This window comes from Physcomitrium patens, chromosome 12 (assembly GCF_059467195.1).
Source record: "Physcomitrium patens ecotype Gransden chromosome 12, ASM5946719v1, whole genome shotgun sequence".
Classification (NCBI taxonomy): Eukaryota; Viridiplantae; Streptophyta; class Bryopsida; order Funariales; family Funariaceae; genus Physcomitrium; species Physcomitrium patens.
This window is the reverse complement of record NC_143421.1, coordinates 7,099,915-7,124,615: the sequence shown is the minus strand read 5'-3', so window position 1 is coordinate 7,124,615 and position 24,701 is coordinate 7,099,915. Positions and strand designations below refer to the sequence as shown.

At 33.4% G+C, this 24,701-nt stretch overlaps 1 protein-coding gene across 1 annotated transcript; it reads left to right on the top strand.

Annotated features, from left to right (window-relative positions):
- Window positions 1–19,648: 19,648 nt before the first annotated feature.
- Window positions 19,649–20,866, top strand: LOC112289818 (large ribosomal subunit protein uL2). Its single transcript, XM_024535444.3, has 2 exons — window positions 19,649–20,147; window positions 20,365–20,866. Exons 1-2 carry the CDS (start codon window positions 19,708–19,710, stop codon window positions 20,705–20,707), a joined length of 783 nt encoding a protein of 260 aa, XP_024391212.1. The 5' UTR covers window positions 19,649–19,707; the 3' UTR covers window positions 20,708–20,866.
- Window positions 20,867–24,701: the final 3,835 nt, after the last annotated feature.

The following is a 24,701-nucleotide window of genomic DNA, read 5'->3' as shown; positions in this document are numbered from 1 at the left end:
TGAGCCGGGGTAAGCTTGGTACTATCTCTTTTCTTTTGTTTGTTATTTTCTTTGAATAAGAAGATTGAAAGTTTCTGAATATTGTGAAGTGAATTATAGAATGGAAATGTGATTGGTATTATTTGAGAAGAAGAAAGATTGAATGCTGAAATCTCATTGTAGTTCAGTAGAGAGAATGAATCTGTATTTGTGTGAAACATTGTAATATGAATGGCAGTTCTGTGTGAAGAATTTCAGTGATTGGAACAAGGATAATTGTGTGCTGAAAGTTGTGAGGGCGCAGTATTACAGTTAGAGATTATGAGGGTGAATATATTGGTGGAAATAGTAGTTATTGGTATGACTGAATTGCTGTAAGGAAGAGACCGATAAGGTGAAGGAGGAGATTATAGTTTCCTTGTGTGTTCAGATATTGGAAATAGAGACAATACATTCAGGAGGTAATTGATTGTGTGACCCTAACATGAACGCTTAAGCAACTAGTCATTCCCCATGTTTGAATCTCCCTGTATGGTTTTACTTTGGGAGGTTTCTTCTGGAATAAGTAAAACAAGCAATCACATTTTGGCGCCGTTGTCGGGGAGTGATAATAGCAATTATATTTTAGCACCACTGCAGGGGAGTGATAATAGCTTTGAGTGTTAGAAATTAATTATCAAACGTGTGAGAAAATTGGCAATGGAAGACGATTTCAGTAGTGTTTGAAGCAAGATTATGATTAATAAGAACGAGAGTATTGCATCGAGGAAAATAAATCAATTGAGAAAAAGACAAAGAATAGCGCAAGGAAGGAACTTGCTTAGAGAGGAGCAAGAACATAATCTTAAAAGGAAGCATCGATAGAATTGGATTTAACCATGGTTGCAAGCTTATCAGCACATCCAAACATATCAAAAACAGGAGAGACTATTAATTTTGCAATCGTATGTACCATTAGAAAAACTACCAAGAACACTCGCGAGAAATTTTGTTAACATTCCAGTCAAAATCTTGAGGCCGTTAACTGAAAAAGAAGGAGGTGTAGAAGAATTTGGTACTCCATTGGGTATTTTTTCAGTAGGGGGTACCGCTGAAACGAGCAATAGTGGCTCTTCAGATTGGCACAAATTGGTTGCCAATAAAGATAACTATATTGTATTTCAAAATCCGACGTTTTCACTTGCAATTCTACTAATAAAATTATTTGTGGAAAATAATAGTAAATCAAGGAACACTGAGAGCTCGGAAATTAGAATAAGAGAAAGCAGAGATTATTTTAAAATGGAGTTTCGCGGAACAAGAAATTCAATGGCATCAGGAGGACCAGCCGTTCTGATTGCAGTACAAATGGGTGCAGTAGGCGATTGTATGACTAGTGTTGTTCCATTACCTACTTTTTGAGGTTTGCCAGGTACGAATCCAGATCAATATTTGTCTCAATTCTTGACGACATGTCTAACCAATCAGCCACCATTGCATCATCTCTTGAGTGAGCGAAAGTATGGGAGGAATGTCATTATGACCAAAACTTAATAGTTGGAGCCACGATGATTCCATCTCAAGAAGGTTATCAAATGACAAATTGGAATGATGCATCGAAAAGTAATCTGGGAAGGAATGATTATGGTACAATTCCACAGGGACTAGTGGATTCTGTTCCATTGCAAGCTGTACCACCATCATCATCACACCCGTATGCGCCTTATTCCGCATATCAAAAACCAATACCTATGAAAGAATTGCCAAATGCATTGATATCAAGGGATCCCAATGAGTCATTGCTGTTAACATTAATAAAAAAAATTGATGAATTGGCTGTGAATCTGGCCAAGGATAAAAAAAAAAAAAAAAAAAATGCATAAATCAACCAATATGTATTCCAATGTCTAATGCAGCATTTCTAAGGGGTAAGGTCATTTAGTAACAGAATGTCTTTCACCTCCCCAAATGACTGTACAATGTACCTTTTGTGGGGGCAAGCATATTATCACCAACTGTTGGAATTTACAGAAGCAACAACAACTCAATAACCTCATAATGACTCAACCAACTTTGTGGGATGTCAATGAAGTAGAGACGAATAATAGGTTTGGCTGGAATGGAAATCGAGCAAATAAACAAAACAAGAATTATTCCAATTTTCTAAACTCTGAATTTCACCAAGAAGGTGTATCCAATACTCACGGATTGGCGATGAACCAACCAAGATAACATCAATATCCACCCATGTTGAAGCCAATGCCAGACTCTACAGTAACAATGGGTCAACTAGGATCCTTTATTCTTCGGACATGGAACAGACCTTAGCTGTTATATACTAGTAAAGACACCCATTATCCTTGCAGGAGTTGGCAAGAGACCACTTCATTGCTATTGTTGCAGACAAATCAGACATTATGCAAGTGAATGTCCTAATTCAAGGGCTAGTGATGACAATGCTCCAATATGTAGAAATTGTAAGCATTCTGGTCACACTTATCAGCAGTACAATGCACCCTTTAATTATAATAACCGGAATCAACAAATGCAAACAAGCCAATCGGTGGAGGACAAAGGCCCTGTTCAATGAGACTCACCAATACATCGTGTCGAGGTAGTGAACGCAATGCTTACCAGAGCCTAACAAAAAGACAAGAATCTAATTCAGGACATGGATGAACCAATCGCAAGAGAGCAAGTAGCACCATCCATGGGGCTAAATGAACCAATATCAGTATTGGGACGTATCTCAATATTGAGACCTCAACAGACTGAGGAACCCAATTCAGTTCATCATGCCAATTTACCGAGACCATCCAATCCAAGTCTTGTTATGGGCTTCATACCTAGTATGAGACCCAACTTGGTGGAACAACCCAATGAGGTCCCAATTACGGAGGCTTCGGTTCTAATCTAAGCAATTTCAATCTCTACGCAATTCTGAGAAACATCCTATCTGTTGAAAGATCCTCTCAAGGGCGAGAATTCCAAGGAAGCCTCTGCTGTTGTTCCAATTTCAAGTCCAGAACAGAAGAATATCTTACCTCATAGAATAAAATCGAAACCAATGAAACGCAAAAGAGCATTGGGAATTACTCTCAATATAGAATCCTATGACATTCTGAAGGATTTGGATGTTATTCAGCCTTTAATTACAATGAAGCAACTTTTGGCTGTAGCATCGAAATGTCGATCTACATTGAATTTAGCGTTAATACGACAAAGATCCTGTACTAAAGGAATTCATGAAGTTAGCTTAAATCTAGATCCAGGAGCACCAACAATCGATGTATCAATCGATGGTATTTTAATTCCAGGGGTACAAGTCGATGGTGGCTCCAGTGCAAATTTAATGAACGCGGATACAATGGAGGACTTAGATCTAAAGCAATTGCTACCTATGACATTGATCTTGCGAATGGCAGATCATAGTCGGGTAAAGCCAATAGGAATCTTACGTAATATTACTACTGTAATTATGGAATTGACATACAAAATCGATTATATTATATTTCGATTATAGAGTTCTACATTATCGTATCCCATTTTTTTGGGCAAACCTTGGCTTTATCTAGCCAAAGCTAAGAACGATTGGGGTCGAGGCACATTGACAATTGAAAAAGGTTGGGATCAGATTATTCTATGGATGTACTTGATACAATATCATGGAGAATCTCAATTGCCAAATTCAGAATTTATATTGGACAACGAGAGTCAATCGATTGAAGCAGATGACGATGCTATAGATTCACTTGAATTTGGGGTAGGACAAAATACTTCAACAGCAAAGGTAGGAGTCTACCAATAAGGAGGTCTCGACAAATATTTACTGCATCAGGAGGATGCAACTAACTCGGATCATGTTATTGTCGAATGGATGAACAATTCCTTAGTCAATAGAGTCAGCACATTGGAACCAGATTTGGATGGTTCCCATATGTTGGATAATACAAGATATTCAGATCAGGAGAAGACAATTAAATCAAAGGTTGTTGAAGATCTTGTGTATCAATCTATTAACCTGGGCACCAACGAAATGCCACAACTAATTAAAATATATGTCGATATTATCGGTACAGAATTGGATGCTTGAAAACAATTTTTCGTCCTTTACAAATCCGCCTTTGCGTGGTTGTATGCGGATTTGAAAGAGATTCCAACCGATGTGTGTGAGCATCAGATTATTCTTGATGAGGGTGTTACGCCAATTCGTCAAAGACAACACCGGCTTAACCCAAAATATTCCCTTTTAGTGAAAGAAGAATTGGATAAACTTCTCAACGTGGGTTTTATTTATCCTGTTTCGCATAGTGCATGGGTGTCGCCAATCGTGATGGTATCGAAGAAGAATGAAAAAATCAGGATATGTCAAGATTTTTGAAAGTTAAATGTGGCCACCAAGAAAGATTATTTCTCATTACCTTTCACAGACAATATGGATAACATGTTGTCATTATCACTAGGTAGTAAAAGAATAGGAGTGAAGCACCAGTTAAAGTCAGTCTGTGGTGTTGTTTTGGATTGGCTGGAGTGCCATTTTCTTGTATTTCTTGTATTTTTTAGAGTAGTAGTTCCAAATAAGAGTTAGTAGTGAGGAGCCGATCACAAGTGTCGATTGAAGATATTCCAGAATAGATGAGTCAGCAACAACAATTAGAACTTTGGAATATCCAGATCTTGAAATTAGAAGCTCAAGTTCGTGAACTGGGTGAGTATAATGAAGATCTATCAAACCAGTTGAAGTAGGAGCCGATGGAAGGATTGGAGGAAGAAGGAGAAGATTTGTAGTTTGAATTGAAATCGTTGGAACCAATAACAGATACTACGCAAATTGATTAATTAGATAGGCCAGAGGGATCGCAATTTTTGTAGAGATTTGTTAGATAATTTTTAGATAGGTATCAATTGAGTATTTGCGAGGACACTACACAAATAGAAGTAGAGCTATGTAGAATAGATATTAATTCATTTTTGAAAGATATTGGTAAAATATATCAATAGTCCATATAATAGGAAATTCAGAAGGACGGATGAGTGATTTAGTTCTTAAAAGCGGTTAATTACAGAATTACGATTAGAATCTGGAGAATTAGGGGAAAGTATATAAGAGTTGTAGAGTTAATTAAGGTATCAGACTGTGAGAGTCGTAAGCCGAGGGCCAGACTATGATAGTCATGAGCCGAGGGCCATCGCTGGGATAGTGTGAGCCGGGGTAAGCTTGGTACTATCTCTTTTCTTTTGTTTGTTATTTTCTTTGAATAAGAAAATTGAGAGTTTTTGAATATTGTGAAGTGAATTATAGAATGGAAATGTGATTGGTATTATTTGAGAAGAAGAAAGATTGAATGCTGAAATCTCATTGTAGTTCAGTAGAGAGAATGAATCTGTATTTATGTGAAACACTATAATATGAATGGCAGTTCTGTGTGAAGAATTCCAGTGATTGGAATGAGGATAATTGTGTACTGAAAGCTGTGAGGGTACAATATTACAGTTGGAAATTATGAGGGTGAATATATTGGTATGACTGAATTGCTATAAGGAAGACACCGATAAAGTGAAGGAAGAGATTATAGTTTCTTTGTGTATTCAGATATTGGAAATAGAGATGATACATTCAAGAGGTAATTGATTGTGTGATCCTAACGTGAATGCTTAAGCAACTTGTCATTTCTCATGTTCGGACCCCCCTATGCGGGTTTATTTTGGGAGATTTCTTCCAAAATAAGTAAAACGAGTAATCACAGTCACTTTGATATATGCACAAGCTCTATACAAATCCGTCTTTGAATTATTTGATGTTCTTATCATCCATCCATGCTCTATATCAATAGGCCAATTTCTCCTTTTATATAATTTTGTTGACATTAAATTTATTTTAGAACCATGATCAATCAATGCTACAATTGATTCTTCTAAATCTCCTAATTTTATTAAAGTCTTCGTAGTAGCCATTGCCCAATGACCCCGAGAATAATGACTAGAAGCTTGAATCATATCTTCTTTTCCTATAAATTTGACTTGTGAAACATTTCCAACAATTTGTATTTCAATTTCTTCTTCTTCATTGCTTCCTATTGCCTTTGTACCTTGTACATTTGATGTCATAATATCACCAATAGATTGTCGTTTTTTTTTTATTGTATCAATAATAACTTCATAAAATTCTTGTTTTATAATTCTTAGAATTTCACCAATTGTAAATTCAACCTTTCCACTTAAAATCCGCTCCTCCAATACTTTCTTCAAATCTGTAGCAGCTTTAATATCTGATTGTAATTTATAAGCAAGATCCTTTACTTTTTCTTTCACAATCTCTCTCTCCTTTGTAGAAATATTCTCTATTGTCTCTTCATGCATAGGATTCTTCTGTTGTCGAGTTTTATCTCCCCTTGTTATTCTTTTTGATGGCCCTTCATGATTTTTGTCTCTCCTTCATTTTTCTTTTATTAATGCTTCATATTAACTCCTTGCAATATGAGCATGAACTGATAATCTATCTACTGGATCATCCCACCCAATAATTTACTGAATATTATTACCAACATGTTTTAGATCATCTCCAGTAAAATTTCCCTTTTCAGCATAATTCATTGCATTTGACCATAAAGAACTAGATTCTCCTTGATATTCAAGATTTATATTTAAGCATTTGTTTGGATTTGCGGCCACCCAAAATATTGATGCTTCATTGCTTGAAGTTGTATACACCTTGAAAGCATCTCCTACAAACACTTTCATTCCTCTTTTACCAAAATTTATTTCTAATTTTTCTCCACTCTCTTTTAAGTGTATCATACCATCTTTAAAAAAAACAACTCTTTTGCGTAGTACCTCTGAAAAATCCTCACATTCCCTATTTGAATGATTTATGCTATCACATCACATGCACCTATGCATCATACCTTCTATTGGTCTTAAATTTTTTCTTGTTGATATTCTTGATGATTGATCCATCTCTTCAAGTTTTGCAAACTTTATTTGCAAATCTCTCATCCCTTGTATGATTTCATCAATGCCCATTTCTTCTCTCTTTGATGTAGCCATTGAAGGTTGAATCATAGATGTAGGATATATAGCAGATATTTTTCCTTTAGATGCTTGCAATGGTCTTCAAATTTCCATTCTATCTTTTCTCCTTTTACTTTTTGCAAGCACCCCAATCGCCTCTTCTACTTTCTCCCAATTTGTTGTCAATCCTTCAACTTCTTCTTTATCTTCCAACAAAATTTCCAACTTCTCTTGCAACTCTCCATTAGTTGCTTGAAGAAAAAGCTTCACTTTACTTGGATCTAATAATTGCCTCTCTTTCTTTAATAAACAAGAATATTGCTTTTCAAACTCTCTTAGTAACTCCGTTGCTAGTAGATCCTTTTTAGGCCTTTCAATCCATTCAAAAAATGACTTCTTTATAACTCAGTCACTATCTTCTAAAAAATACTCATCCTTTAATGCTTGAGATAATTTTTCCCATGAACCTCCAAAATATCCTATAATGGACTTCACATGATTTCTTATTTCTGGTGCAATAGCCAATTCAAATAGCTGAACCATCTCCTTCTCTGAAACATGCTTCAATTCCATTTCCTTTACATAATACCTTAAATATTTTGTAATATCCTTCCCCTCAAATTGATCAATCTTGTCTACAACAGCTTGTAATGCTTTGTCTGCCATGCCTTCTTTGTAATCCTTAACTTGTTGTTGTTGCATGAATAAGGCCAATGCCGCAAACATGCTTGCAGAGTTGGAATCAAAATACATACTTTGTCTTTCTATTGAAGCTCCACTTCCAACTCCACGTGAAGCACCACCAAAAGCTCTTCCTTCCATTTTTTTTCTTTCCTTCTCCATAATTCAAATAATTCAAAAAATTAAACCAAATTCCTTCCACCTCAAGCGTTTCACATCGGATTCACCAAATATGTTGTAATACATGAAGTCTTGCTTGAGAATGCTCTGGGCACCTAGTTGTGGAAGGAAGAATGGAAATTATAATAACAAAATCCTAATTCTAATAGAATACTAACAATGCTCAAATTAGACTATAATAATGTTGAGCAAGCTTAATCAAATTCAAAAAAAACTCATAGAAATTTCAAACAAACAATAGGAATTTTTAAAGAAATATTAGAAAGAACACAAATGTCATTCAAATACATCTCAATTCAATCTTAATTTAATTCTAGTTAAAATCCTATTGAACTTTATTCAAACTTTAAGCCAAACTAATTGAATCTTAAATCCTAATAAAATCCTAAACCCTAAATCAAACCCTAATCAAATCCTAATCCAAATCCTAAATTCTAAACCAAATCCTAAACCAAATCTTAATCCAAATCCTAAATCCTAAATCAAATTCTAATCAAATCCTAACCAAAGCCTAAACTAAATCCTAACCAAATCCTAAACCCAAAATCAAACCCTAACCAAATTCTAAATCCTAAATCAAATCCTATCCAAATCCTAAATCCTAAACCAAATCCTAAATCCTAAATCCTAAACCAAATCCTAACCAAACCCTAAATCCTAAATAAAATCCTAATCCAAATCCTAAATCTCAAACCAAATCCTAACCAAATCCTAAATCAAACCCTAATAACTCCTATAACAAATTTAAACCTCAATTACTAATGAATAAACCATCGATCTTAACTCAAATTTTACATACTTCTAAAAAAATAAGTTAAAAAGAAGTATAAAAAAATTGATAAGGATCGGAGTTACTAAATTGATGATATCCTCAAAAATGTGCTTGGATATTAGAAGGCCTCTTTCTCCAATCTTGATGCCAATCTTCCAGAGCCAATATCTCTCTTTTGCATTGTTTGATTGATCTCAAAATTCTCATACGCATAGAAAAATAAGTCTAATATCCTTTCATGTAAGTTTTACTCCAATCCAACTAATATATTATAAGAAATCTTAAAAACCTTTACTAGATCTAAAATTCTACTTTTTGAAACCTTGATCCACTTAAACCTCAATATTTCTCAATTCAACCGTTAGATCAAGCTCAAATTTATGACACATATTAAAAAAAAACTATAACCATAAACTCAATAAATTTCACCTGTAGATCTATTACAAAACTCTTGAAATCAATCAAAACATAAATCTTATTTTATTTCATAAAACCCAAGTCATCCAAAACAAACCTTGAATTTGCAAAGCTCTTAGAAAGTCATATCAACTCCAAATCACCCAAAATCACTACTCATAGAAAGCCTATTCAGTCTGCTATCAAACCTCGCTCTCTGATCTCCAAAAGAATCCCGAAGTTTTGGAGCAGCATTTGAGATGAACCATCAAATATCATCAAGATGATTGAACAACTCTTTTAGCATTGGCAGAAGTTGCATATAATAATTTGGTACCTTCTTCCACTCAATAAACACCTTTTTTTGCCAATTATGGTCATCATCTATATCTTGATACTTTTGACTTTTCAAAAGTTGATAATCTTACAGCGAAAGAGTTAGTAAATCGCTTGTCAGAGCTACATACAACAATGAAGATATAATTAAAGGAAGCTCAAGAATGACAAAAGACCAATATAGATGCCTATCGCAAGGAGCAACCACAATATAATATGGATAATAAGCTATGGTTACTTTGTCTTAATATCAAGATTATTCATCTTTAAGATAAATTAAATTATCGTAGGCTCAGACCTTTTCCTTTTTATAAACAAATCAATTCTGTTGCCTATCAATTACATCTACCGGAGCCCCCTTATTTGATATAATATCCTTTAGCAATCGATGATAACGATAGATATTATTAATGAAAAGCTTATTTCTTTCTTTACTTGTGATAGATTTTGTACATGGTACAAAATGTGCCATCTTGGTAATACGATCTACTATCAAAAATATATAGTCATAAGAACTTGAGATTGAAAGATTCATGATGAAATCTATAGAAACAGGAAACCATAGTTGTTTTGGAATAGATAACGGCTGAAGAAGTCTATAAGGTCGATGATGAGGAGTTTTTGATCTTAAGAAAACATCACAAGATTGTACAAAATCTTTGACTGCCTTCCACATTTGCGGCCACCAAAAATCCCTGAATATTAGTTCCAAAGTTTTATTGTACCCAAAGTATCATGTTACTGGAAAGTCATGCCGAGCTTGAAGAACACGTAATCAGGCTTTATCTTCTAGAATATATGGGCGTCCTTTGAATTATAATAGATTATTTTTGAATTCAAACTTGGAAGTATCATAGGACTTAGAGGAAGTCTCCTTGATATCCCGAACAAGAGGATCAATTACATCTATCAAAGTCTATGAAGATCCACCTTATATTTTACATGTCTCTTTTGGAGTCGTATAAGATAGTGAATATCTTGGAAAGAAGAAAAATGCCACCTCTTCTTATAGAAGTGGATAATAACCAAGAGTTTGAGGTGGAAGAAGTCTTAGACTCAAGGTGGTACCAAAATAGGTTGGAATATCTTGTTCATTGGCATGGATACAATATTAGTGAACGCACATGGAAGTCATCAAAGAATCTTATAAATACAGCAAAGAAATTTGGAGTCTTTCATCAACGACATCCATCAAAACTAAGATAAAGAATAGAAAATTTTCTATAAAAGAAAAAAGATCAAAAGAAAATAACATTCTACCTTCTATCTTTCATTGTAGCTTCTGTATATTTGTGATGAGATGGAGCACCAACAACCAACAGATTCAATTCAAGAGCTTTCATTTGTGGACTTACCAAATGAGACATTGCGATTGTCACAACCTTCAAGATGACGAAATCGAGATGAAGATCCTCAAGAACGACATGTCCTTTCTTCAATAGATGGCAAAATACAACGTATTTGGTATCACGACTTTAGAAGAAAATCTTTATGTTTAGTGATTTTATTAGAGGTAAGAACTACTCTTGACGATGTTTCAAATGTTTTATTTAAAGGAAGTTACGAAGACCTTAACAATGACTAAATAACAGGTTAGTCTTCTTGCCTTGGTACGGGATACTAAAGATGGTTGAGAGGACCTATCAACTATATTTGAAGAGGGTAAAGATCGAAGTATGTAGCAAATATAATTTGGAGCTTGGTCTGTGTTACTCGTTCTTGTTCACTTTCTCCAAATGTAGCCGTAAATACTTCTAAAAATATATTCAAATCATAAAAGAGTCGTGAATCTTTTTCCATTAAAGGTACAAATCAAGAGAGAGCACTTCCTGATAGTAGTGCACTTATAAATCCGACTTGGATAAATCCATCGAGATATTGGACAGGGTGCGATCTTAGATAGAGCTTGACTTGTTACAAAAATCCTTGAAATTTTGATCTTATTCTATCAAACTTCTAAGGCATACTAATCCTTGTCCCTGTCATATTTGTAGAAGCAAAATTCTCTAAATTTGGTTATGACGTTAATCTACTTGCTTCTTTCTACTACATAATTTTTTACCATAGACTTTGAACTTCTTCCATAGGCATAGGCATAGTACTTCCATGATTCACATTGAAAATGTATAAGATTTCCACTCTTAGAGTGTTGACAAGCTCATGAAGATTTGCTATAATTGCAAATCTATTCTCACTTCCATTGAGAGTAGCATCCATAATATTTCCTTCCATAGACAACTCAAACAAATTCAAAAGTTAAATTAGAGGAGGATAATCTAAAACTTCTAAAAATAAATCCCATAAAGAAGGGTATCCACTCTCTTTAAGAAAAATATTAGTATTAGAAAATAAGATTTTTTTTTTAAAGGTGGATAGTTCGCAACCTTCAAAATATAATAATAGAAGTGGAATAATCCACTCACTTCTAGAATAAGACAAAAATAATATGTTAGGAGTCTTGTCAAATTGTCAAGGACATGAATCTTGAACAAAGGGAATCCTCAATACACTCTTCTATCACTGAAGAGAACTACAAAGTCACTCAAAAGGTGATGTAATATTAACTAGAATGGTTTTTTCCAAAAACAAGAAGACTAAAAAGTCTTGAAACAAGACTAAGACTAAAAAAGCATTGATAAGAGTGAAGAAGGCTTCACTCTCACCTTCATATATACCATCTAACTAAGAGCCAGGTGGCGATGTCCTATAGGACCTCCAACATATATTGACTTTGCTAGCCACGTTGCGATGTCCTATAGGACCTCCAACATATATTGACTTTGCTAGCCACATGTCTTATCTTGTAAGGCAAGTTATCTATGTTTGCGCCACATAGTTGGCTTATTCTACAAGCTATTATACGGAGGTAACTTATTCCACAAGCTACCAATACATAGTTAGCTTTTCGGCCAAGTTTCTAACCTATAAACACATCTAAAGTCAAAACCGCGTCTATAAAGCTTCTAAGAAGCTTTTGTAGAAGATTTTATAAAATTATTCTATTTCACCTACTTCTACTTAATCATATAAGTAACTATTGAGGTAAATATATATGTCCGTGACACCAAACTATCATATATTAGAAGATCTCAAGAACAATAAGAGATGTGTAATACTTTTTGGATTTTTTTTATTATTATCAAATCTTTATGAATAATTTTTTTCAAGTTGCAACTCCACTTATATATTTGACTAACAAAGACAAATTTTAGTAGAATAAAGAAGCTGAAGCATCAATTGTTGCTTTGAAGAAGGAATTTACTTCTGTACCAACTTTATATCACGTCGTCTTTTGTAAGGCATTCTTTATAGAAACAAATGCATCAGACTTTGCCTTGGGTGCATTGTTGTCATAAATGGGAAAAGATAACAAATTCCATCTAGTAGCTTTTTATTTCAAGAAATTTTTATCAGCCAAGATTAACTATGAGATCTACAAGAAAGAACTTCTTATAATTATGGATTCATTTCAAGAATAGTATCATTATGTAGAAGGTGCTTCAAGTCCAATCATAGTATATACAAATTACAAGAACTTCAAGTATTTCATGTCAACATGTATTTTGAATTGTCGCCAAGTTCATTAAGACATGTGATTATTAAGATTTGATTTTAAAATCACATATTGACTTAGAAAACAACAAGATTTATTAAATACTCTTTTTAGACATTCTTAACTTGTACTAAAAGAAGGAAACGTATCTTTTGATCAACAAAGAATAATCCACTTGAAGCTAGATCATTTTTACCTTCGAGCAATGAAATCAACATTGATTGTTGATTCGACATGTGTCAAACAAATTCAATCAAATATGTCCTCTAATCTTCTTCTTCATGATATCAAAAATCTTTTTTCTAGATCTCATGATATTTCAAAGTTTGAATTTAATAACAACCTTCTCTATTTCAAACAATGCCTATATGTTCTAGAAGAAGAAGTACATTTATAATTTCTTCAAGCACATCATGATTTTCTAGCAGCATGACATTTTAGATACAACAAGACTTTAGAGCTTATATTTAGAGATTTTTGGTGGCCGTAATTGTAGAAGATAATAAAAGACTTTGTTTAGCTATATGACGTTTGTTCAAGATCAAAAATTCCTCGTCATTGACCTTATGGACTTCTTCAATCATTGCCTATATCCAAACAACTATGGTCTTTTATTTCTATGGATTTTATTACAGATCTTTTAAGTTCAAGTTCATATGATTCTATAATTGTAATCATAGATTAGTTCACCAAAATGACATATTTTATATCATGTACAAAATCTATTTCAAGTGAAGAAATAATTAAACTTTTCATTGATAATATCTATCACTATAATGGATTGCCAATGACATCATATCAGATAGGGGGACTCAATTTGTATCAAGATTTTAAAGATGGATATAAAGTTCTCTTTAGCTTTCATTCTCAAACTAATGGACAAACAGAATAGATGAATCAAGTTCTGGAGTAGTATTTGAGGTGGATCATCAATTATTGTCAAGATGATTGAAAATTTTTTTTGCCATTGGTAGAGTTTGCATACAATAATTTGGTACATTCTTCTATTCAATAAATAGCTTTTTTTTGCCAATTATGGTTATCATCCATGACTTGATGCTTTTGACTTTTCAAAAGTTGATAATCCTATAATGAAAGATTTAGCAAATCTTTTTGTCAGAGCTATATGCAACAATGAAGACACAATAAAAGGAAGCTCAAGAATGACAAAAGACTAATACAGATGCCTATTGCAAGGAACAACCACAATTCAATGTAGGTAATAAGGTATGGTTATTTTATCGCAATATCAAGACTACTTGTCTTTGTGATAAGTTGAACTATCATAGGCTAAGACTTTTTTCTATTTATAAATAAATCAATCTTATTACTTATCAATTACATCTATTGGAGTCTATGAAGATCCACCATGTATTCCAAGTATCCCTACTTGAGCCATATAAGATAATGAATATCTCAAGAAGAAGAAGAATGCCACCTCTTCCTATAGAAGTGGATAATAATTAAAAGTTCAAGATAGAAGAAGTCTTAGATTTAAGGCAACATCAAAATAGGTTGGAATATCTTGTTTATTAGTGCAAATATGATATTAGCAAATGTACATGGAAGCCATCAAAGAATTTTGAAAATATAATAAAGAAGGTTGATGCCTTTCATTCAAGACACCTATCAAAATCAAGATAAAGAATTGTAAAGTTTCATGAAAGATGATGACTGCTCTTTATAGAACTCATTCCTAGAAAGGAGGGTAATATCATAGACATATATAATTACTCAATAGTTACTTATATGATTAGGTAGAATTAAGTAAATATAGATTTATTTCATAAAATCTTTTATAAAAGCTTCCTAGAAGCTTTCATAGATGCGATTTGTCTTTAGATGTATTTGTAGGATAGAAACTTGGCCAATAAGTTAACCACATATTTGTAGCTTGTGGAAGAAGTTAACTTTGTATAGTAGTTTGTGGAACAAACTAACTACGTGGCACATGTATAGTTAACTTGTCTTGTAAGTTAAGACATGTGAATAGCAAAGTCAATACATGTTGGACGTCCTATAGAATATTGCCACATAGTTCTTAATTAGAAAGTTTATATAAAAGCAAGAGTGAAGCCTTTTTCACTCTTATCAATGCCTTTCTAGTCTTTAGTCTTGTTTCAAGACTTTCTATTCTTGTTTTTGACAATAGCCATTCTAGTTCAATATTTTATTATCTTTGAGTGGCTCTCTAGTTCTCTTCAGTGATGCAAGAATGTATTGAGGATTTTCTTTCTTTGAAATTCATATCCTTGATATTTTAGGAGAGCATATGACCTTTACTAGTTGTTATACAAAAAATTTACTTCAGTATCTCTATTGTAATAGAATAAATTTGTTTTTTGGCACATGGATGTTTTTACTAATTGTGCTCTTCAATTTGTAGTTCCATTGTTTTTTTGGATAATATTGAGTAGTGTGCTTAGATTCTATTTAATGTAAACATAAACCTTTTTGATGGCATTGAGTCTCTTCTTACTTAGTAAGAAGCTTGAAATATTCCATATCAATTTACATAGATATGGAACTTAATGAATAAGCTTTATAAATTTAGAGGCTTTTTTCATGGCTTGATTTGTACTTTTTTAACTTAAAATTTGTTCTTAGTGCCTTTCATAGAATTGATTATTATAATGCAATCGCTTGAAAAAGAAATCCTCTAACAAGCCAATTCTTTGCATTGTTATTAATAAATCTTTGATATTATCTTTTTATTCATTTTGAAATTTCTTGATAAGGGCTTTGTCTTTCCAATCTACATCACAAGTGAGATTTTGGAATTTTGCAACATATATAGTAGTTGAAAGTAATTATAGTTGTAAAGATATAACTTTGATTTCTTTTTCTTTTATTGATCACTATTTCTAAATATAGTTATAAAAACTTTTAAGAATGAATTTAAATCATAGAATAGTCATGAATTATTTTTCATCAAAAGAATAAATCAAAAAGAATACTTTTAGAAAAAAAAAAAATCACCTATAAATTTAACATGAGTAAATTCATCAAGATATTGAAAAGGATCCAACCTAAGATAGAGCTTTACTTGTTTTTAAAATCATCAGAACTTTTATCTTATTCCATCAAATTTCTTTGGCATACTTATTCTTGTTTCTTTCAAATTTGTAGTCATAGCATTTCTTAAATTTAATTATGATCTAAATCTACTTGCTTCTCTTAATAGTACAACTTCTAAACATAGTCTTTGAATTTTATTGTTAACTTCATTTATAAGTATCGAAACACTACCTCCATAGTTGGCGATAAAGATATGTGAGATTTTCACCCTCAGAGTGTTGTTAAGCTTGTGAAGATTTGCAATAGTTGTAAATCGATTCTCACTTTTGTCAAGAGTAGCATCCATAATTTATTCTTCTATAAATAATTTTAAAAAATCTAAAAATTAAATTAAAGAAGTCTAACCTACAACCTTTAATATCAAATAAAAATTTCTACAAAGATGAGTAATCTATTCTCTTTAAGAAAAAAAAATCACTATAAGGGAACTAAAATATTAGATTGAAGGTAGGTATTTTACAACCTTCAAAATACAACAATAAAAGTAACATAGTTCATTCATTTCTAAAAACAAGACAAGAACAATTAGCTAGCATTCTTATTAAACTATCAAAAATATAAATCTCAAAGAACCAAAAATTCAATATATTCTTGTACAACTTAAAAAGAATAAATATTCATTCAAAATTAATAAAGTATTGAAATTAGAATGGCTATTACCAAAGATAAGTAGATAAGAAAGTCTTGAAACAAGACTAAAGACTAAAAAGATATTGACTAGAGTAAAGAAGGCCACACTTTTACCTCTATATATACTATCAACTAAAAACTACATGGCAACATCCTATAAGACCTCCAATACAAATCCAATTTGCAAGATACATGTCTTAACTTGAAAGAAAAGTTTCCTATATATATGCCACATTATTAGCTTATACTACTAATTATCTACTCATATAATATGTAACTAACTTATTGGCTAAGTTTTTAACTTATCAATCAACTATAAAGTCAAATAGACATCTATGAAGCTTTTGAGAATCTTTTCCATAAGATAATATCAAATCTATCTACATTAATTTTCTACCTAATACTTGATACCTTCTAACAAATGTTCTATCTCTATTATCAACTTTGGATTTCTTATTAACCTTGGAATTAAATCCTTTGCAATCAATATCTTTTGTTATAAATTTAAAAACTACATTACCATCTTCCATTCTTTAATTGCTTCCAAAAACATACATATCTCTATAGTATCTCTACTACTTTTTTGATTTTCTTTTCTATCTATTTGCTTTCATTTCTATCTTCCACTCAAAAATCATTTTTGGTTGAAAGAATTATTCCTAAAACCTTACAAAACATAAACTCCACTTATCTATGTATACTCCAATATAAAGGTATTTGAACTATAACATCAACTTATAGACTCTAAAGAATCTACATTATTTTACACAAAATAATCACAATAATTTGAGTACAATCCTAGCAAAATAACATCAATAATTACAAATATTTGATTGTCTTTTTTAAAAGAATAATTTATTTTTGAACTTGAATCTAAAAGTCTTGTATAATTTAGAAGAATTATTCTTAAAATCATACACAAGATGATCAGATGACATACTTTAATGAACTTGTTTAAAGAAGGTTGAATTAATAGCCAATATTGATTTTATTGCTCAAAGATGAAAATGCTTTGGCTTTAAGAAAATTGTTTTTTTTTGATAAAATATTCATAGTATTATAGATACAAATTATTCACCACAAAAGCAATCACAATAACATAGAGTTCACACAATTCCATCTATGAGCAATTCATATATGACCACACTCTCCAAAACTAAAAATATGGGCATAAACTTATTTCTTATATGAAATATGCTAATATGCAAATATTATTTTATTTATTCTTTTAGTAAAAATGAATTTGTTTAGTAAACACAATGGCTAATTTGCAAATCAAGTAGAATCACTTTTTTTTTACTACTTAACATAATCACTCCTTAAAAAAAAGATAGTATTTTTGTAAAAATAATGCCACCCATCATTGCATCCTTGTCAACAATGTGACAAAATATAAGAAACATTCACCTTGTTTCTATACCAATTTACATCTTCACTGTCTCTTTTTCAAATTGACTAAAGTAGCAAAGCATGGATGTTTCTAGCAATAATCATAATAAAAATCCAATCTTACTTTGAAACATGTTCTGTGCCACTCAACCTCAATGCAAAGTTTGTAATAAGAAAGGGTGTTAAAATAATGATCATTATTCTATCATCTCTCAATATCCATCTATAGATGGAAAATATAATTAGGTCTACATCATATTCTTGTTGTTGAGATCAAGAACTATAGGATTTCAATCCGTATATTTATACCTTGTAGTTTTGTAATAGTAATGTGTTGAATATATATTATTGTTTAGGCTCCTTGAATCACTCTCTTGATTCTTTATATTCTTTTTATCTTATGCTTATTTCTTCATATATGTATTTTTTTATATCAAATAATTATATAATCTTAAAAATCTAATTAAATATTATAATATAAATCAAAACTTTTTATAAAAATATTTTTTTGCTTTAATTTTTTTTCTTATATCTTTTGGTAGTAAATTTAATCATTATGGTTATTAATAATTTATTATATTTTATTCTTATAATCAACAAATTTCTTCCTAAAGATATAAACTTTGGATTGGATATTTGAATGAACCATATATTTTACTAAATAGATAGTTATTTCAATCAATTCATATATCAAATATCTTCTTTCTATATAAGTTCTTTCTACTTTAATGTTTTGAAATATAATCCAATTGTATATATCACATAACTACTCAAATTCATTATTCCAAAAAATCAAATATATATTTACATTATTTTTCATTACAATCAAGTAGAGGAATTAAAAGCAATACTAGTCACTATCAAAAAATCGTTAGTATAACTGTCAAAATATTTGCTTCACCTATAACTTCTACCATCTAAAATATGAAATAAAAAACTTCAAAATATTTTGATAACATCCTAAAGATAATGTGATTTCAAAATCTCATGATTTATTTAGGTAAAAAAAACCAAGGTTTCTTACTAAATCCTTTCAAAACCAAAATGTCAAGATGGCAAGAATGACTATGTTTTCTTTTTAAGATGTCCATATCCACATTTTTCATGTTAATTGAAACATATTCTAAATTCACTACTTTTAGTGCCACTATTGAAACAAACTAAACTGATTATCTTCATACAACCAAAGATATGTTTGCTTTTTAAAATGATGTAACCATTGTTGTACTTTTAAATTCCAAACAAGTGACAGAACAAGTGGAGTGTGAATAGAAAACAAAGATAAAAGATAATGGTTCATAGTTAACCAACAAAAAGCTGAATATTTTGATTAAAGAAAGCTGTTAATAAAATCAAAATGAAACAAGAAATGTGAAAACCTCACACAATGTAAGACACAGAAAGGCAAAAGAAGAAGAAGGCAATGAAGTGGGTGATTACAAAAGCCGAATGGGTGCACTAAGGACAATAAAATGGAAGAATAAATAGAAGAAGGAGAAGGGCGGGCGGGCAAGAGGGAACGGGAACGAGGGAGCGAACGGGGAGAGCGAAGGAGCGGGGGTTTGGGATTAGGGTTTGGAGGCTGCGATGGCGATGGGGTGGGGGGGGGGGGGGGGTTGGGGTAGAAGGCCTGCTCCCCCACATAGTGTCTCCTCTTTTTCCCCTTTATCTTCTGCTGCAGGGTTTGTGTGGGTTTGTGCGAGGAGCTCGCTGCTGTGCTGGGATGGGTCGTGTTATTAGGGCGCAGAGGAAGGGAGCTGGCTCCATATTCCGGAGCCACACCCACCGACGCAAGGGCCCTGCCCAGTTCCGGTCTCTGGACTACGCCGAGCGCAATGGCTACATCAAGGGCGTCGTGTCTGAGGTGGTGCACGACTCCGGGCGCGGGGCTCCGCTTTGCAAGGTGACGTTCCGCCACCCCTTCCGCTTCAAACGTCAGAAGGAGCGGTTCATTGCCGCCGAGGGCATGTACTCCGGGCAATTCGTGTACTGCGGCAAGAAGGCCACTTTGTCGATCGGGAACGTGCTGCCTTTGAGGTCTGTGCCCGAGGGTGCCGTGGTGTGCAACGTGGAGCACCGCATGGGAGATCGGGGCGCGTTCGCGAGGGCGTCCGGTGACTACGCCATCGTGGTGTCGCACAATGTCGACAGCGGAACCACCCGGTATGTTCTGGCTGCTGTATTTTGTGGTTGTGATTGCGATTATGTTGTGGAGTGGGTTCTCGTTATCGTAGGGTTTAGGTTTTTCGATCGAAGCGGGGAATGAGCGATGGCGATTAGGTCGAACAGGTGACTGGATGGGCACAGGATTCTGGAGGCTTCGGGGGAGGAATTAGGGTGTTGATCGGATGGTTATGTGCAATGTGGAATGTGGGTGCAGCATCAAGTTGCCGTCGGGAGCCAAGAAGGTGGTGCCGAGCGGGTGCCGAGCCATGGTCGGGCAGGTCGCCGGCGGAGGCAGAACCGAGAAGCCGATGCTGAAGGCCGGAAACGCGTACCACAAGTACAAGGTGAAGAGGAACAGCTGGCCTAAGGTGAGAGGTGTGGCGATGAACCCCGTGGAGCATCCCCACGGAGGAGGTAATCACCAGCACATTGGTCACGCGAGTACGGTTCGGCGGGACGCTCCTCCCGGGCAGAAGGTGGGTCTCATTGCTGCCAGGCGGACGGGACGTCTGCGTGGTCAAGCCGCGACGGCGGCGTCGAAGGTGGACAAGGCGTAGAGGGATGGCGGTGGTAGGGGGCGAGCGGTTGGGAAGTCCCAGCGGCGATAGAGAGGGCGTGGTGCGGGGGAGAGACGCGAACGAGAGAGACGATGCTGCGTATGTGATGTGTGTGGACTTGTGGATCAATGGAATGGCGAAGGCCGATATTCGAGTAAATTGGTGGTGGTGGTGGTGGTGGTGGATGGGGTGTGGACATTTGTGTGGCCCGGTTGCGTTGATGTGGCAATTTGGAACCGGTGCAGACGGGAGGTGAGAGTGGAATGTGTGACGTGGGAGGGACACATATGGGGTGGTTGTGCGAGTAATGGCAACGGTTGTGGTGTGGCGATGTTGATGGTCGGTTGTGGGAGGATGTTATGATGCGTGCGGTTGTGGAGTACGTGCACTGTGATTTGTTTGCATGTTGTTTTTGTGCTTACCTTGGTACGGATGGTTTTCTGTTTTTTCTTCGTCATGTTCTATGTGCGTCTGCTTTGAAGGTTGTCGTGGGATTTTAGGTCGTTTTCTTATTGGCGACAAATGACATTGATGTGGTTGGATGGAATAGTAGCTGGCATGATTTGTCGGTGTTCTGTGGTTGTATATCGTGCACGTCGTGCACCTTGGATTAGTGCGTTGCATTTTGTTTGTTTGTAACGGGACTGTCAGTGGTTTTTGTGTCGAGGTAGTTGATGACCTCTAGACGAGTACATGGACGGCAGGGGTTGTAGGAGCTGGTGTAGGGAGCCTTGGGCGCTGGAAATGGTGTGGTTAGAATGGGGGAGAGATGGGTACTGGTTGTTGTCAGCTAAAGGATGCTGGCGCAATCCACGGCGTGTTTATGGGGTTTAAGGAGTTCTTGTCGACGTTGCAGTTATTCGCCCTTGGGCTGTGATATTTATCTTGCATTAGGAGTTTTATGAAGTATTGGTGAGTTTTATTTCTCGATGACGAGGTGATGTTTTATGTACTGGTGGGGAATGAGTCATAGAGGCTTGGTTTTCGGAGTTGTTCTGGATGTTCTTTTGTTTGGTTATATTGTTGTGGGATATGTTGCTAGTATTATTATCCTTTTATCAAATTGTATCGATTTTACGTATGATACTGTGTATTTTCAGTTTTGTTGTGATATGAGCGAATTGTCTATATAGCTTTTATAACAGGGGTGGTTGTCGTTTTGAGATTTAATTTCTTACGTTTGTTTTATAATGTGCTTCACAAAGTGGTTTTAGGTAAGGGTTATGTCGTAGATTGTCGTTGCAAGTTGATTTATTGGATATTTTTGAAGTGTATATGTTTCGGACAAAGATTTACATAAGGGTGGTTGTAAGGTGCCAATATCTTGATGCAATGGCAATGTGTCTTATTTGGATCGGAGCAGTGTAAATTAGAATGGCGAAAGCATGTAAATATCAGGGTATATTTTGCGAAAGTGGAGATGATTACGCAGTTTTCGTTGTCAGCGTCACTACTTCTTAATTGAAGATTTTTGATACACTTTGTGTCCATTTTTCCATGTACCTCATCTTAATATAATTTTAAACTCCTTACAAGAATTAATATATTGAATGCATGTGGTACATCTCATGTATATGTCTACATCTATAACCACATCAAAAAATTGTAAGGTTTGAAAGATGTTAATGATACGTTTGGATTCTAATGCTTATCATGAATTCCAGTGGTTATTCATGGCTATATATAATTGTACAATTTGACTCACAAATGTGTATTCTAGCACATAGGAAAAGTTTGGGTATTTATTTTTTTTATGTGAAAGTTTTTAAGTATCATAATTATTTATTATAAAACACATTAATCATAAAATTAGAATGTGTACCGTATCACAGTTTGATTTTGCCCTAAACCTCAAGAAACAACTAAGTGATATATGTATAATTCACAAAGCATATGTTGAGTCATCTAGAAAGACAAACTTGTGCTACTTACATGTATTCATGGAAGACTTATTTAAGCTCTATGTACAAAACATGTTATCAACATTCTACAACAATGGAGAGTTAAGTGAAAAAATATATATATATATATATATATATATATTTTTTATTTTTATTTTGCATAAATACACTACATACATCTAAGGAGTTGATGTGGCAAATCAACTTTGTACATTGTTTAGTGCCTAAGTAAGAAGCTACAAGTAGAGGCATCACATTTTCTTTTTCTTTTTGGATTTGATAGTAGTAAGTATGCATATTATTTACTTAGAATGCTTAAACAATGCACCTTGTAGCTGGAAGCAAAGAATATCAAATACCCATTTACAAATTGGATTATGTGATGCTCTTTTATAAGGTTGGAAGATAAAGAATGTAGTGTCATAGACATACATATTTATTCTAGTAATTATTTATATGATTAAATAGAAGTAGATAAAAGTAGATAAATTTCATAATATCTTTTGGAAAAGCTTTTAGAAGCTTTATAGATGCTGCTTTGACTTTATACATTTTTGTAGTTAATTGATAGGTTAAAATCTTGGTCAATAAGTTAACCACGTGTTACACATGTTGGTAGCTTGTAAAACAAGCAAACTCTGTGGCACACATATAGAAAACTTGACTTGTAAGTTTAGACATATGCCTAATAAAGTCAATATGAGTTACAGGCCATGTGGAACTTTGCTATAGAGCTTCTAATTAGATAGTATATATAGAAGCATGAATGAAGCCTTCTTCACTCTTGTTAATGCCTTTTTAGTCCTTAGTCTTGTTTCAAGACTTTTTAATCTTGATTTTTTTAGCAATATCTATTTTAATTTAATATATTATCATCTTTGAATAATTATCTAGTCTTTTTGAGTGACATAAGAATGTCTTGATTTTTTAGTTTTTTAAAATTCATGTCTTTAACAGTTTGACAAAAGTACTAATTCATTGTTTTTGTCTTGTTTTAGAAGTAAATGGATTACCCCACTTCTATTGTTGTATTTTAAAGATTGCGGCCTATCCACCTTTAAACAAACAATTTAGTTTTCTAACACCAATTTTTTCTTAAAGAGAGAAAATTACTTTTTTTTGTAGAAATTTTCATTTAATATTAAAGGTTACAGATTATCCTCTTTTATTTTGACTTTTGGATTTACTAAGTTATTTGAAATAGGAGAAAAAATCATAGATGCTACATTTAATAGAAATTAGAATAGTTTTGCAATTATTGTAGATCTTCTTGAGCTTATCAACACTCTTATGATGGAAATTTCATACATTATTAGTTCCAACTATAGAAGCTCTATTCCTACATCTATGGAAGAAGTCAAAAGTTTACACTAAGAAGTTATATAGTTGAGAGAAGTAAATAGATCAACTTCATAACTAAATTCAAGAAATCTTACTTCTACAAGTACGAGGGAGGGAAGGATTAATATGCTTGAGAAGTTTGATGTAACATGATTAAAATTTTGAAGATTTCTACAACAAGTTAAGCTCTATTTAAGTTTGTATTATTTCCAATATTCTAATGGATTTATTCAAGTTGGATTTATAGGTGAATTTTTTTTGAAAGTACTCTCTCTTGGTTTGCCTCTTTGATGAAAAATGATTTACAATTCTTTTAAGATTTGAATTTATTCTTAAAAGTATTTACGGCCACATTTGGAAAAAATAATTGAGAAAGAATAGCAAAGACTAAGCTCTTATCTTTACAATAAGGATCACGGTTAGCCACTATATATGTTGCTGAATTCCAAAACCTTGTAGTATAAATTGGAATAATAAAGTCTTTATTAATCAATTCTCATATGAGTTGAAAGATAACATCAAAGATTTATTATTAATAATATTAAAAGAATATTCTTTGAAATAATTTATTGCTTAAGCTATTGCATTGTCAGAGACATATATTTATTGTAATTATTACCTAGGTAATATGAATAGATAGAAGCAAGTAAAAGTAGATTAGTTTCATAATATCTTCTAGGTAAGCTTCTTAGAAGCTTTATAGACGCTGCTTTGACTTTACATGTGTTTATACTTAATTATTAGGTTAGAAA

Bases quoted from the DNA above. Each gene is read 5' to 3' on its own strand.
- LOC112289818 (XM_024535444.3), top strand. From the start codon at position 19,708: ATGGGTCGTGTTATTAGGGCGCAGAGGAAGGGAGCTGGCTCCATATTC. The intron at 20,148-20,364 runs GTATGTTCTGGC...ATGTGGGTGCAG, and splicing joins GTCGACAGCGGAACCACCCG to CATCAAGTTGCCGTCGGGAG.